This window comes from Monodelphis domestica, chromosome 3 (genome assembly GCF_027887165.1).
Source record: "Monodelphis domestica isolate mMonDom1 chromosome 3, mMonDom1.pri, whole genome shotgun sequence".
NCBI lineage: Eukaryota > Metazoa > Chordata > Mammalia > Didelphimorphia > Didelphidae > Monodelphis > Monodelphis domestica.
In genome coordinates this window covers 343557333-343572526 of record NC_077229.1, presented here as the reverse complement: position 1 = coordinate 343572526, position 15194 = coordinate 343557333, and the positions used below count along the sequence as shown (strand labels likewise).

At 47.0% G+C, this 15194-nt stretch overlaps 2 protein-coding genes across 2 annotated transcripts; both read right to left on the bottom strand.

Moving 5' to 3' along the window:
* Window positions 1-5627: 5627 nt before the first annotated feature.
* On the bottom strand, window positions 5628-6146 carry LOC130457998 (DNA-directed RNA polymerase II subunit RPB4-like). Its single transcript, XM_056820889.1, has one exon. The coding sequence runs from the start codon at window positions 6054-6056 to the stop codon at window positions 5628-5630; it is 429 nt and encodes a 142-aa protein (XP_056676867.1). The 5' UTR covers window positions 6057-6146.
* Window positions 6147-12137: 5991 nt separating this feature from the next.
* LOC130457997 (DNA-directed RNA polymerase II subunit RPB4-like) lies at window positions 12138-12717 on the bottom strand. The gene has a single exon (XM_056820888.1). The coding sequence runs from the start codon at window positions 12564-12566 to the stop codon at window positions 12138-12140; it is 429 nt and encodes a 142-aa protein (XP_056676866.1). The 5' UTR covers window positions 12567-12717.
* Between the last annotated feature and the right edge of the window lie 2477 nt (window positions 12718-15194).

Below are 15194 nucleotides of genomic sequence, written 5' to 3'. Positions count from 1 at the left end.
CTGCCTGGGTTTCTGAAGGTGTGAACTCTGCTCAGAGGATGCACAAGTTTGGCACTGACTTAGTAGGGTGCAGCTCTAAGTGACTTGGGAATTCTCCATGACCCTGGTAGCTTGTCACCCAGGACTAGGGAGGGTCTTCAATCTCTTGCTGATTCCCTTCCAAAGTAGACAAAGGAGAGTTGATCCCTTCTTCACAATGTAAGCAGGGCTACCTCAGTTAGGTTAACTCAGAAGAGGCAAAGGGAAGAAAGGATTCCCTTTCCCAAGTGTAAACTCAGAGAGACCAAAGTGTTCCCTTTAAAAGTGGCAAACAGGATGGCTCTGTTGGGCCAAGGTTTGCCATTGACCACCCCCCAGGAACTTGATTCAGCTAGAAGAGCACAGGAAGAACCTGGCCTCACTCTTCTGCCTCAGCCCAAGATGTCCAGGTTTTCTGAAAAAAAAAATTCAATATTTGGGGCTGACAGAATTTGGAGGACTGCATGGGCTTCGCTTTAGATGGAAAGAGTTGGTCTTTTTCAGCCTAAGGACTCGTGTGGTGCTGGGTAAAGCCCTTTCCTTCCACTCTTCTGGCCTTGGAGTCTTTTCTGACTATTTTCCTGGAGGAGAATTTTAGAGACCTCGTATGTCTCTAGTAGGCCTGGTGCTAGCACAGCAAGCATGCCAAGACAAGCCTCAGTTTCTCATGGGAAAACTTGGGGCCACAGCAACTCTTGTAAGGTTCGTTTCTGTTGTATCATGGCCAGATAGCCTTGGACCCTCACAAAGGAGGTTTCCTCTAGAGCTCAGCTCCCATTCTGGCCAACCAAGGGACACATAGGATTTCAATCCACATTGAAGTGACTACTCTGTTTCAGACACTGTGCTAGGCAATGAGATACCTTGATCTGAGAGTCTGGATACCCTGAGGCCTGTGGTTCCTGCCTCTCAATCTGAGTCCTGTCCTCAGGTTGCCCATATTCCCCACCAAGTTTTTTGTCCTTTTCTTTTTCACATTTCAAGGTGGTCTCCTGATAAGCACCTGTTTTACATTCCAGATACATGAGAGTACCCTAAACTGGACAGTTCACTCCAAGGTTCCCGTTGGAGCCGACTCCAAGCCTGCTGCCCTGTTATTTCATGACAAGTAATGGTCATTGAATGACCCAGTGGAACTGCTTGTCAACACCTGGAAGAGAAAGGGAAGGGGGGAGGGAGGCATGAATCTTGTAAGGGAGGAAAATGTTGTGAAAACTTCATATCAAAAAGTGGAACTGAGCATTTCCTATTGTATTATAGCTCCCCTTGATTACTTCCCTTGTCTGGAGTGGGGATTTTGGGGTGTCTGCATATAACAAGATATACCCCCCCCCTTACCGCTCAAACAATCGGGCCAAGAGGAGATGCCCACAAATGTGGTTTCATTGCTTACTCAAAGGATGGGGACACTGTGCTTCAAGGAGACCCCAAGATTTACAAGTGAACTCCCAATTCAAAAGAAACTCATCCAATATCCTCTTCCTATGCAAAAGATTCCTCATTAAGAGCTTTTGTGAGAAGAGACTGGGAAGGGGAAAGGAGAAGGGAGAGTGAAACTGTTATCTAATGATTCCAATCATCTCCATTTGGTGTTTCAGGAAGAGTGATCTAATGTCCCTACTGATAACCAAAACTATATTGAAGACACTCATTTCTTACTGGCTCCATACACCCCTCATTTCTCATTAATGAAAAGGGATGTCAACAGGAGACTTTGGAAAGTTCATTTACTGGGGCTCCCACATAGGAATTTGTTTCTATTCTTCCCTGTGGAAACTGTTTTCTCTGGTGATTTTTCTTGGGCTGACACAATGTGAGAGCTTTTAAACAGAGCACATTATTGAACATCAGAAAATTCATACTGGAGAGAAACCTAGTGAATGTACTGACTGTGGGAAATCCTTCAAGTACTGCTCATTTCTTACTCAGCATCAGTACTGAAAGTGGAGCCAAGCCCTATGAACACTCTGAATGTGAACAAAACGTTCAAATACCTCGTGGTCCTTCCATCAGAACTCATACTGGAGAGAATCATTGATGTGTATAGTGAAGGTGGCAAAACCTTCTGACAGGTCAGCCATGGATTTCCATCAGGATTCCAAAGGAGGAAAACCATGAGGGTAGTGAATGTGGGAGAGCTTTCTAAGAGAAGTTTGCTCTTCTCACCCATCAGAAAACACTTGAAAGGAAATTTAGTAAATGTACTGAATGTGGGAGAGTCTTCAGACTACCATGAATGGGGGGGGGAAGTTAACTTGGATTTCTTTTCTTAAATACCCGAATCTAGGTGAAATTTGCCCAGGTGGCTATGATGTTGTTTGTTCTGTGAGTAAAAGAAGACGTTGTAGTTGCAGGGAATGTGACCACCATTAGACTGCTGCTAGCCCTACAGGTTCAAGTAGCATGGTACTCTAGTTCTGTGTGTGTAGAAAAATGGCCACTTTTTGTTTTTTAATATGGAAGACTGTTTTCATTTCAGTTTATTCAATTACATGTGGAAACAATTTTTGATTTTCCATTTAGAAATCAGATTCTTTCCCTCCCCGTCCCCCAGGCAATAAAGAGTCAGATATGAGCTATAGCAATGCTTTCATAAGAGGTTTCCCTATTGCTGAATCCGTGAGGGAAGATGCACATCACCCTTCCAGTCAGGTCTCAGCAAATGAAGTGGAAGATGGCATACTCTGATCTACCATCCGATTCCAAAAATTCATTGCTTGGGTGTTGATCGTATTTTTCCATCCTGAGTCCCTTGGGAATGCCTTGGAAACTTTGCTGATGATTTAATCCTTCAGAGTTGATCACTATTCAAAATTTCTGTTCCTGTATAGTGTCCTTCCAGTCATCAGTTTACATGATATCAGTTCACATCTTTTCCTAGACTTTTCTGTGCTCATCCTATTCATGTTCTAGGGCACAATGGTATCCATTTTGACAATATCGGGGACTTCCTGGTAAAGGTGGCTCCCTTCCTCTCCTCAGACCCAATGGCACAGATGACCTCAAACCTCCCCTCCCCCAGCCCCAGAAAAGACACCATCCTCATAAGAAGGGAGAGGCCCCACACCAAGGCTCAGCAGTGAAGGTAGGTGGGACTCTGTCATTTCCCCAATCTAAGGGAATGAAAAGCTGACCCACCCTCCCCGAGCCACCACACCAAGGGAGCCAGAGTTGAAGTCAGCACTGGCCAGAATCCACCAGTGAGGGAGGGGCTGCCCAGGACTGAACAAGGGGCAGCCCCAGGTCTGGGGACCTGACCAAGACCACCAAGGACCTAGTCCTGTGTGAGTAGAAACAGGGGAAAGGGCAGCAGGTGGGCAAGGGGAGCTCAGATCTCTGGCTCAGAGAAGTAGTGTGCTCTAATCAAGGAGTGTGTGAAGGGATCCCCTGAAGTGAGCCAGGGGCACCCACAGGTCTTGGGAGTGAACTGAGACTACCAAAGGCCTACAGGTGAGAGCAGGAACAGCCGAAAACCCCGGCAGGCACCTGTTGGAGAGGAGCATTTTGGTTTCTTCCTGCCCCCACTCAGGTCTTTCCACCCCTGGCTGAGCTCCTTCTGAACCTCCTCTTCTTGGGAGTCAAGCCCAGGGAAATCTTGCCCTGACTGAGCGGTCCCTTCTGAGCCAGAGGCTCCCCCAGCAGCCTGGCCTTTTCTCCCCTTAGCTTCAATTGGGTGAATGGTACCTTGTGCCTTCCTGGCCAGGCCTTTCCCTGCACCAGAAGCCATCTTCTGCAAAAGCGTGTGTCCAATTCCTTTGGTGTGCCTTGCCCAGCTGCCCGGGTCTGTGAAAGGTTTGGCTCCTCCCACCCAGCCTTTCTGGCTGGCTGGACAATCCCCAGCTGCTTGTCACTTCTGTGGGCCCAAATCTTGAGGCCAGTCCAGCTGCTTCACGGGCCTCTCTTGCTCCTCGGAATCCTCCTGCTCTGCTTGCTTCAGGCCAGCTCCAATGAAATTCACCGGGAGTCCAAAGGTCTCTGGAGGGAGCCATGGCCTGCAGAGCTGGGCCTCTCCTGCTCAGCCCATACTCCCTCTGTGGCCTCCTCCTTGGTCTGCCCATGACGCTGCCGCTTGGGGTGGAATGCATTCTGGAGGTCCCAATCAGGGATCTCAAAGTTCTCCATCTCATCTTCTTCCTCATCCATGGCTCCTTCACCCTGTCTCTAGAGATGGGACAGCCACATGGTGGCAGCCTCTCTGGGGGACTTGGAAGGGACCTCCCTGACAACTGTGCCACCCGCCGGCACCACGCCCCCCCCACCCCCAGCTTCCGCCTGACCTACAAATGCTTCTTTGGCTCCCTCAGGGTCCATCTCTAGCAATATGTTCTTCAAGTGTATCATGTCTCTCTCTCGAGACGGGAAAATTACTAGCTAGTCAATAATTTTTGGAATAGAAAAATAATTTGATTTCCTTAGACTGTCTACTGCCTAGGAATTGCACAATTAACTAGACATCCACTATAGAATCTACCCCTGCCCCCTTTCGTTCTAGGATGACATCAAGTGGCAGTAACTCGATTTTGTAGCATGGGAGAAGCAAGTGCCAAAGATATTGGCATGACCTTTCAGAAACGGATGCTAAGTTTGGGGCCACACAAGTGCCCCAAATGGAGTTCATGGTGATGACTCCACCAGAATGAAATCTCATTCTCCGGTCTTCCCAGAGAACACCCTATGGTATAGAGCAGCTCTACACTGAATGGTATTTAAAATCTGGATCCGGGACTAGTTTCAATTCAGAGAGGACCCTGTCCCAAGGCAGCTGTCAGAATAAATCCCACAAATGCCCTCCTGCTCCAGAACCTTGCAGCCTTCAGGATATACCAGGGGCCACACTGAGCCTCCTCAACCAGGCCTCTTTTGACCTTATGATTGTACAGTGATGCCCCCCGACTGCTAGGATTTTCTCCATCTTCTTCCCTCTGTATTTCATGGACAAATGAACTCCATGGTGCTTCAAAATGACAAGCTGTTCGGTTGTTCTGCTCCTTCAGAATTTCAAACACTTAGGAATAGGTTCCCTTTGATTTTTCCTTTTTAGGTTTAGGTTTAGGAGACCCCACTCTCTGTCTTAGTCATGCTGTTTGTCCATATTCTAATCTGGGTTGATATTTCAAAATGGCTTGAAATTCAAACCAGAAATGTGAATGTAAACGGAGTGCCAAATTCAGTGATATAAGGCAGTCATGAATATGCCACAGGTATTTCCTGGCTAAATTCTGCCACTCAGTCTTCCCCCTTCATCAATTCCATTGAAGAGGAGGGATGGAAAGGTGAAAGCAAGCCCCTAGACTCTGGTCCAATACCTCCCCTGGAAACCCTTCATTAGAGGAAATCATCCCCAAGTCCCTTGGAGATTCAAGTGGCACTCCTGGCCTTTGGCACAGGTCAAACATTCCAAAGGTCAAAAAGAATCCTAACTGGTCAGGAGTTTGCATGACATGTGGATGCAAGGGGACTCTGCATGGCCTTGTCCCTAGGAGGCTCGACCAGCTTTTGTGACTGACATTTCTGAATAGTCTCTGGAGAGAGTTGGAGTTCATCTTAGTTGCAGAAGACTTCTGGGAAATTTCCTCTTTGGTGTTCACTGAAGGGCTGGGTTCCTGCTCTTAATACTGGAAGCTCCTCTTGGTCTGAATATCATCAAGGACCTCTTGCAAGTCTTCATCTTCCAATCGACCGGCTAGGCTTGGAATCAGAGCCTTGGCCTCCTCTGCTGTCTCAGGACAAAGGTTTGCTAAAGCAGCCAACTCAAACTTGTGGAGCTTCTTCTGGAGTAACAAACCCCGAACACTAGCAATGGTTTCCCTGTTTTGAAAACGACTAAAACGGGCAGCATAATCTAAAGTTTTCCAGAAAACCACTGGAAGTTCTCGTGCATCCTGCCCACTTTCATGCTGTTGCTTTCGATGCTCTAGCAGCATGTGGACTTCTGAATTGAGGAGAGTTTGTGCTGTTTCAAACTCTCTGGGAAAGACAAGCTGCGAGGCTTCTTCCTCCACATGGCCAGCACCAGGGTCTCTCCCTCCAGCAGCCATCACCCTCTTTCTCTGCCCCAAAGGCAGGGCTGCAAGCAGAAGTGTGCCCTGAGGGAAGGAGGGGACTTGCCCCAGTTAGTCAAGAATTTGAGGAAATTCTGTTGTCGCCGATATTCTATCTCAAGCCAGAAATTTCTGTACAAAATAGAGGAAGCCATAAAGTAAAAAAAGTGAAGGAGATAGAAAAGTTCTTTATCCTCTCTGTCTCTGCCTCTGCCTCTGCCTCTGTCTCTGCCTCTGTCTGTCTCTCTCTAGCCAGGAGAGTATCTGCACAAGAGTGACTCAAGTCCCAGGAGCCTTGGGTTCTTATGGTGCTCTTTTGTCCCCGCCCCTCTTCACAGGGGCCAATCACAGTTTTCAAACTGTCTAGCCCTGCCCAGAGGGCAGTGCTTGTGGGAACCAGTTCTCCCCTTCTGGAGGGGTGGCTACACATCAAGAGGGTTCACACCTTCCTGGCTGCCTGGGTTTCTGAAGGTGTGAACTCTGCTCAGAGGATGCACAAGTTTGGCACTGACTTAGTAGGGTGCAGCTCTAAGTGACTTGGGACTTCTCCATGACCCTGGTAGCTTGTCACCCAGGACTAGGGAGGGTCTTCAATCTCTTGCTGATTCCCTTCCAAAGTAGACAAAGGAGAGTTGATCCCTTCTTCACAATGTAAGCAGGGCTACCTCAGTTAGGTTAACTCAGAAGAGGCAAAGGGAAGAAAGGATTCCCTTTCCCAAGTGTAAACTCAGAGAGACCAAAGTGTTCCCTTTAAAAGTGGCAAACAGGATGGCTCTGTTGGGCCAAGGTTTGCCATTGACCACCCCCCAGGAACTTGATTCAGCTAGAAGAGCACAGGAAGAACCTGGCCTCACTCTTCTGCCTCAGCCCAAGATGTCCAGGTTTTCTGAAAAAAAAAATTCAATATTTGGGGGTGACAGAATTTGGAGGACTGCATGGGCTTCGCTTTAGATGGAAAGAGTTGGTCTTTTTCAGCCCAAGGACTCGTATGGTGCTGGGTAAAGCCCTTTCCTTCCACTCTTCTGGCCTTTGAGTCTTTTCTGACTATTTTCCTGGAGGAGAATTTTAGAGACCTCGTATGTCTCTAGTAGGCCTGGTGCTAGCACAGCAAGCATGCCAAGACAAGCCTCAGTTTCTCATGGGAGAACTTGGGGCCACAGCAACTCTTGTAAGGTTCGTTTCTGTTGTATCATGGCCAGATAGCCTTGGACCCTCACAAAGGAGGTTTCCTCTAGAGCTCAGCTCCCATTCTGGCCAACCAAGGGACACATAGGATTTCAATCCACATTGAAGTGACTACTCTGTTTCAGACACTGTGCTAGGCAATGAGATACCTTGATCTGAGAGTCTGGATACCCTGAGGCCTGTGGTTCCTGCCTCTCAATCTGAGTCCTGTCCTCAGGTTGCCCATATTCCCCACCATGTTTTTTGTCCTTTTCTTTTTCACATTTCAAGGTGGTCTCCTGATAAGCACCTGTTTTACATTCCAGATACATGAGAGTACCCTAAACTGGACAGTTCACTCCAAGGTTCCCCTTGGAGCCGACTCCAAGCCTGCTGCCCTGTTCTTTCATGACAAGTAATGGTCATTGAATGACCCAGTGGAACTGCTTGTCAACACCTGGAAGAGAAAGGGAAGGGGGGAGGGAGGCATGAATCTTGTAAGGGAGGAAAATGTTGTGAAAACTTCATATCAAAAAGTGGAACTGAGCATTTCCTGTTGTATTATAGCTCCCCTTGATTACTTCCCTTGTCTGGAGTGGGGATTTTGGGGTGTCTGCATATAACAAGATATACCCCCCCGTTACCGCTCAAACAATCGGGCCAAGATGAGATGCCCACAAATGTGGTTTCATTGCTTACTCAAAGGATGGGGACACTGTGCTTCAAGGAGACCCCAAGATTTACAAGTGAACTCCCAATTCAAAAGAAACTCATCCAATATCCTCTTCCTATGCAAAAGATTCCTCATTAAGAGCTTTTGTGAGAAGAGACTGGGAAGGGGAAAGGAGAAGGGAGAGTGAAACTGTTATCTAATGATTCCAATCATCTCCATTTGGTGTTTCAGGAAGAGTGATCTAATGTCCCTACTGATAACCAAAACTATATTGAAGACACTCATTTCTTACTGGCTCCATACACCCCTCATTTCTCATTAATGAAAAGGGATGTCAACAGGAGACTTTGGAAAGTTCATTTACTGGGGCTCCCACATAGGAATTTGTTTCTATTCTTCCCTGTGGAAACTGTTTTCTCTGGTGATTTTTCTTGGGCTGACACAATGTGAGAGCTTTTAAACAGAGCACATTATTGAACATCAGAAAATTCATACTGGAGAGAAACCTAGTGAATGTACTGACTGTGGGAAATCCTTCAAGTACTGCTCATTTCTTACTCAGCATCAGTACTGAAAGTGGAGCCAAGCCCTATGAACACTCTGAATGTGAACAAAACGTTCAAATACCTCGTGGTCCTTCCATCAGAACTCATACTGAAGAGAATCATTGATGTGTATAGTGAAGGTGGCAAAACCTTCTGACAGGTCAGCCATGGATTTCCATCAGGATTCCAAAGGAGGAAAACCATGAGGGTAGTTAATGTGGGAGAGCTTTCTAAGAGAAGTTTGCTCTTCTCACCCATCAGAAAACACTTGAAAGGAAATTTAGTAAATGTACTGAATGTGGGAGAGTCTTCAGACTACCATGAATTGGGGGGGGGAAGTTAACTTGGATTTCTTTTCTTAAATACCCGAATCTAGGTGAAATTTGCCCAGGTGGCTATGATGTTGTTTGTTCTGTGAGTAAAAGAAGACGTTGTAGTTGCAGGGAATGTGACCACCATTAGACTGCTGCTAGCCCTACAGGTTCAAGTAGCATGGTACTCTAGTTCTGTGTGTGTAGAAAAATGGCCACTTTTTGTTTTTTAATATGGAAGACTGTTTTCATTTCAGTTTATTCAATTACATGTGGAAACAATTTTTGATTTTCCATTTAGAAATCAGATTCTTTCCCTCCCCGTCCCCCAGGCAATAAAGAGTCAGATATGAGCTATAGCAATGCTTTCATAAGAGATTTCCCTATTGCTGAATCCGTGAGAGAAGATGCACATCACCCTTCCAGTCAGGTCTCAGCAAATGAAGTGGAAGATGGCATACTCTGATCTACCATCCGATTCCAAAAATTCATTGCTTGGGTGTTGATCGTATTTTTCCATCCTGAGTCCCTTGGGAATGCCTTGGAAACTTTGCTGATGATTTAATCCTTCAGAGTTGATAACTATTCAAAATTTCTGTTCCTGTATAGTGTCCTTCCAGTCATCAGTTTACATGATATCAGTTCACATCTTTTCCTAGACTTTTCTGTGCTCATCCTATTCATGTTCTAGGGCACAATGGTATCCATTTTGACAATATCGGGGACTTCCTGGTAAAGGTGGCTCCCTTCCTCTCCTCAGACCCAATGGCACAGATGACCGCAAACCTCCCCTCCCCCAGCCCCAGAAAAGACACCATCCTCATGAGAAGGGAGAGGCCCCACACCAAGGCTCAGCAGTGAAGGTAGGTGGGACTGTGTCATTTCCCCAATCTAAGGGAATGAAAAGCTGACCCACCCTCCCCGAGCCACCACACCAAGGGAGCCAGAGTTGAAGTCAGCACTGGCCAGAATCCACCAGTGAGGGAGGGGCTGCCCAGGACTGAACAAGGGGCAGCCCCAGGTCTGGGGACCTGACCAAGACCACCAAGGACCTAGTCCTGTGTGAGTAGAAACAGGGGAAAGGGCAGCAGGTGGGCAAGGGGAGCTCAGATCTCTGGCTCAGAGAAGTAGTGTGCTCTAATCAAGGAGTGTGTGAAGGGATCCCCTGAAGTGAGCCAGGGGCACCCACAGGTCTTGGGAGTGAACTGAGACTACCAAAGGCCTACAGGTGAGAGCAGGAACAGCCGAAAACCCCGGCAGGTACCTGTTGGAGAGGAGCATTTTGGTTTCTTCCTGCCCCCACTCAGGGCTTTCCACCCCTGGCTGAGCTCCTTCTGAACCTCCTCTTCTTGGGAGTCAAGCCCAGGGAAATCTTGCACTGACTGAGTGGTCCCTTCTGAGCCAGAGGCTCCCCAGCAGCCTGGCCTTTTCTCCCCTTAGCTTCAATTGGCTGAATGGTACCTTGTGCCTTCCTGGCCAGGCCTTTCCCTGCACCAGAAGCCATCTTCTGCAAAAGCGTGTGTCCAATTCCTTTGGTGTGCCTTGCCCAGCTGCCCGGGTCTGTGAAAGGTTTGGCTCCTCCCACCCAGCCTTTCTGGCTGGCTGGACAATCACCAGCTGCTTGTCACTTCTGTGGGCCCAAATCTTGAGGCCAGTCCAGCTGCTTCACGGGCCTCTCTTGCTCCTCGGAATCCTCCTGCTCTGCTTGCTTCAGGCCAGCTCCAATGAAATTCACCGGGAGTCCAAAGGTCTCTGGAGGGAGCCATGGCCTGCAGAGCTGGGCCTCTCCTGCTCAGCCCATACTCCCTCTGTGGCCTCCTCCTTGGTCTGCCCATGACGCTGCCGCTTGGGCTGGAATGCATTCTGGAGGTCCCAATCAGGGATCTCAAAGTTCTCCATCTCATCTTCTTCCTCATCCATGGCTCCTTCACTCTGTCTCTAGAGATGGGACAGCCACATGGTGGCAGCCTCTCTGGGGGACTTGGAAGGGACCTCCCTGACAACTGTGCCACCCGCCGGCACCACGCCCCCCCACCCCCAGCTTCTGCCTGACCTACAAATGCTTCTTTGGCTCCCTCAGGGTCCATCTCTAGCAATATGTTCTTCAAGTGTATCATGTCTCTCTCTCGAGACGGGAAAATTACTAGCTAGTCAATAACTTTTGGAATAGAAAAATAATTTGATTTCCTTAGACTGTCTACTGCCTAGGAATTGCACAATTAACTAGACATCCACTATAGAATCTACCCCTGCCCCCTTTCGTTCTAGGATGACATCAAGTGGCAGTAACTAGATTTTGTAGCATGGGAGAAGCAAGTGCCAAAGATATTGGCATGACCTTTCAGAAACGGATGCTAAGTTTGGGGCCACACAAGTGCCCCAAATGGAGCTCATGGTGATGACTCCACCAGAATGAAATCTCATTCTCCGGTCTTCCCAGAGAACACCCTATGGTATAGAGCAGCTCTACACTGAATGGTATTTAAAATCTGGATCCGGGACTAGTTTCAACTCAGAGAGGACCCTGTCCCAAGGCAGCTGTCAGAATAAATCCCACAAATGCCCTCCTGCTCCAGAACCTTGCAGCCTTCAGGATATACCAGGGGCCACACTGAGCCTCCTCAACCAGGCTTCTTTTGACCTTATGATTGTACAGTGATGCCCCCCGACTGCTAGGATTTTCTCCATCTTCTTCCCTCTGTATTTCATGGACAAATGAACTCCATGGTGCTTCAAAATGACAAGCTGTTTGGTTGTTCTGCTCCTTCAGAATTTCAAACACTTAGGAATAGGTTCCCTTTGATTTTTCCTTTTTAGGTTTAGGTTTAGGAGACACCACTCTCTGTCTTAGTCATTCTGTTTGTCCATATTCTAATCTGGGTTGATATTTCAAAATGGCTTGAAATTCAAACCAGAAATGTGAATGTAAACGGAGTGCCAAATTCAGTGATATAAGGCAGTCACGAATATGCCACAGGTATTTCCTGGCTAAATTCTGCCACTCAGTCTTCCCCCTTCATCAATTCCATTGAAGAGGAGGGATGGAAAGGTGAAAGCAAGCACCTAGACTCTGGTCCAATACCTCCCCTGGAAACCCTTCATTAGAGGAAATCATCCCCAAGTCCCTTGGAGATTCAAGTGGCACTCCTGGCCTTTGGCACAGGTCAAACATTCCAAAGGTCAAAAAGAATCCTAACTGGTCAGGAGTTTGCATGACATGTGGATGCAAGGGGACTCTGCATGGCCTTGTCCCTAGGAGGCTCGACCAGCTTTTGTGACTGACATTTCTGAATAGTCTCTGGAGAGAGTTGGAATTCTTCTTAGTTGCAGAAGACTTCTGGGAAATTTCCTCTTTGGTGTTCACTGAAGGGCTGGGTTCCTGCTCTTAATACTGGAAGCTCCTCTTGGTCTGAATATCATCAAGGACCTCTTGCAAGTCTTCATCTTCCAATCGACCGGCTAGGCTTGGAATCAGAGCCTTGGCCTCCTCTGCTGTCTCAGGACAAAGGTTTGCTAAAGCAGCCACCTCAAACTTGTGGAGCTTCTTCTGGAGTAACAAACCCCGAACACTAGCAATGGTTTCCCTGTTTTGAAAACGACTAAAACGGGCAGCATAATCTAAAGTTTTCCAGAAAACCACTGGAAGTTCTCGTGCATCCTGCCCACTTTCATGCTGTTGCTTTCGATGCTCTAGCAGCATGTGCACTTCTGAATTGAGGAGAGTTTGTGCTGTTTCAAACTCTCTGGGAAAGACAAGCTGCGAGGCTTCTTCCTCCACATGGCCAGCACCAGGGTCTCTCCCTCCAGCAGCCATCACCCTCTTTCTCTGCCCCAAAGGCAGGGCTGCAAGCAGAAGTGTGCCCTGAGGGAAGGAGGGGACTTGCCCCAGTTAGTCAAGAATTTGAGGAAATTCTGTTGTCGCCGATATTCTATCTCAAGCCAGAAATTTCTGTACAAAATAGAGGAAGCCTTAAAGTAAAAAAAGTGAAGGAGATAGAAAAGTTCTTTATCCTCTCTGTCTCTGTCTCTGTCTCTGCCTCTGCCTCTGTCTGTCTCTCTCTAGCCAGGAGAGTATCTGCACAAGAGTGACTCAAGTCCCAGGAGCCTTGGGTTCTTATGGTGCTTTTTTGTCCCCGCCCCTCTTCACAGGGGCCAATCACAGTTTTCAAACTGTCTAGCCCTGCCCAGAGGGCAGTGCTTGTGGGAACCAGTTCTCCCCTTCTGGAGGGGTGGCTACACATCAAGAGGGTTCACACCTTCCTGGCTGCCTGGGTTTCTGAAGGTGTGAACTCTGCTCAGAGGATGCACAAGTTTGGCACTGACTTAGTAGGGTGCAGCTCTAAGTGACTTGGGACTTCTCCATGACCCTGGTAGCTTGTCACCCAGGACTAGGGAGGGTCTTCAATCTCTTGCTGATTCCCTTCCAAAGTAGACAAAGGAGAGTTGATCCCTTCTTCACAATGTAAGCAGGGCTACCTCAGTTAGGTTAACTCAGAAGAGGCAAAGGGAAGAAAGGATTCCCTTTCCCAAGTGTAAACTCAGAGAGACCAAAGTGTTCCCTTTAAAAGTGGCAAACAGGATGGCTCTGTTGGGCCAAGGTTTGCCATTGACCACCCCCCAGGAACTTGATTCAGCTAGAAGAGCACAGGAAGAACCTGGCCTCACTCTTCTGCCTCAGCCCAAGATGTCCAGGTTTTCTGAAAAAAAAATTCAATATTTGGGGGTGACAGAATTTGGAGGACTGCATGGGCTTCGCTTTAGATGGAAAGAGTTGGTCTTTTTCAGCCTAAGGACTCGTGTGGTGCTGGGTAAAGCCCTTTCCTTCCACTCTTCTGGCCTTAGAGTCTTTTCTGACTATTTTCCTGGAGGAGAATTTTAGAGACCTCGTATGTCTCTAGTAGGCCTGGTGCTAGCACAGCAAGCATGCCAAGACAAGCCCCCGTTTCTCAGGGGACAACTTGGGGCCACAGCAACTCTTGTAAGGTTTGTTTCTGTTGTGTCATGGCCAGATAGCCTTGGACCCTCACAAAGGAGGTTTCCTCTAGAGCTCAGCTGCCATTCTGGCCAACCAAGGGACACATAGGATTTCAATCCACATTGAAGTGACTACTCTGTTTCAGACACTGTGCTAGGCAATGAAATATATTGATCCTAGAGCCATGACACCCTGAGAGGCAGTGGTTCCTGCCTCTCAATCTGTGTACTGTCATAAGGTTGCCCATACCCCCAACTCTTCAAAATCTTATTCAGTATGCAGAAAATCACTTGAAAAAGGATTTGAACTTGGTGAATGAAACATGGGAGAGCGTTTCAAAGACAGCCATCATATGATCTGAACAAGAAAAAGTAGAAACAGAATATGAATAATTTGACGAGTGTTACAAGTTAATAGAAGAATTTTGCCAGTGGTTCTCTTGTCATTTTCTTTTTAATATTTCAAGGTTGTCACCTGAATAGCTGACTTGGTGAGTCTGTGTCAAGGTAAGTTCCTATGGCTGCTTCCCCTATTAGCCCCCTTGATCATTCTGGGATGATTGTAACAGTGTTCAGCTTAAAATGCAGTCCACACTCATGTATTGGAGGCTGATGAGTATCACTGCAAACCTTCAAAAGTAAGTAGATTTGGAAGGGGAAAGAATACTATGTATGTTCAAAGCCAAATCAGAAGGAAGAGACCAGCTCTTTTCTTCCCCAATCCTACCAGTAAGCAAAAGACAATAATTCTCTGTAGTGCTGCTGAGGAATAATGGCTCAAGTTGGAAAATTGATACAGGGTAATCCTTTAGCCCATTGCCCAATCCTCATGGATAAATAACTAAACTAACAACAACCATCTGAATTAGGAAACCTTTCCAATAATTATACATATCATGACTTTTGTCCTTGCAGACATAGACTAAATAACCCACATTCAGATGTTTAGAAAAACCTCCCCAGCACTGAGTCTAAGAGCAATAAACTCAAGGCTGGTTTTTCTTGACCACAAGTGTCTATAGACTCCCACAGATTAGCATAGAGCCCTTTCCAGAAAAAGTTGTCACCTGTGAGGCAATGAGGACAGCAAGTGTTTAACTGGGAATTGAGAGAACTCCACTGACTATCTTGTGACTCAGTTCTGGAGCTGGACTTTGGTGAGGATGAAAAGGGATCTCTAAAGGTTCTATACAAACTTTAAAGTTCTATGGAAATGCTACTTATTAGGAATTTCCCACATCCTTGTCTAGACATAATTATTTTGGTTTGGATTTCACTCCTTCATTCTATTTTATCAGCATTTGTCTTTTCTTTAGTTCTCAATACTATCCAAAGCAACTTCAACAGCGTATTTGATTCAGAGTTGGTTTCTTAGTATATACAATCATTTAGCATGAGTTTAGCACTTTATTGCCTCTACCAGGAAAGAAAACATAGCACACAATTATATTTTAGACAAGTTAGATCA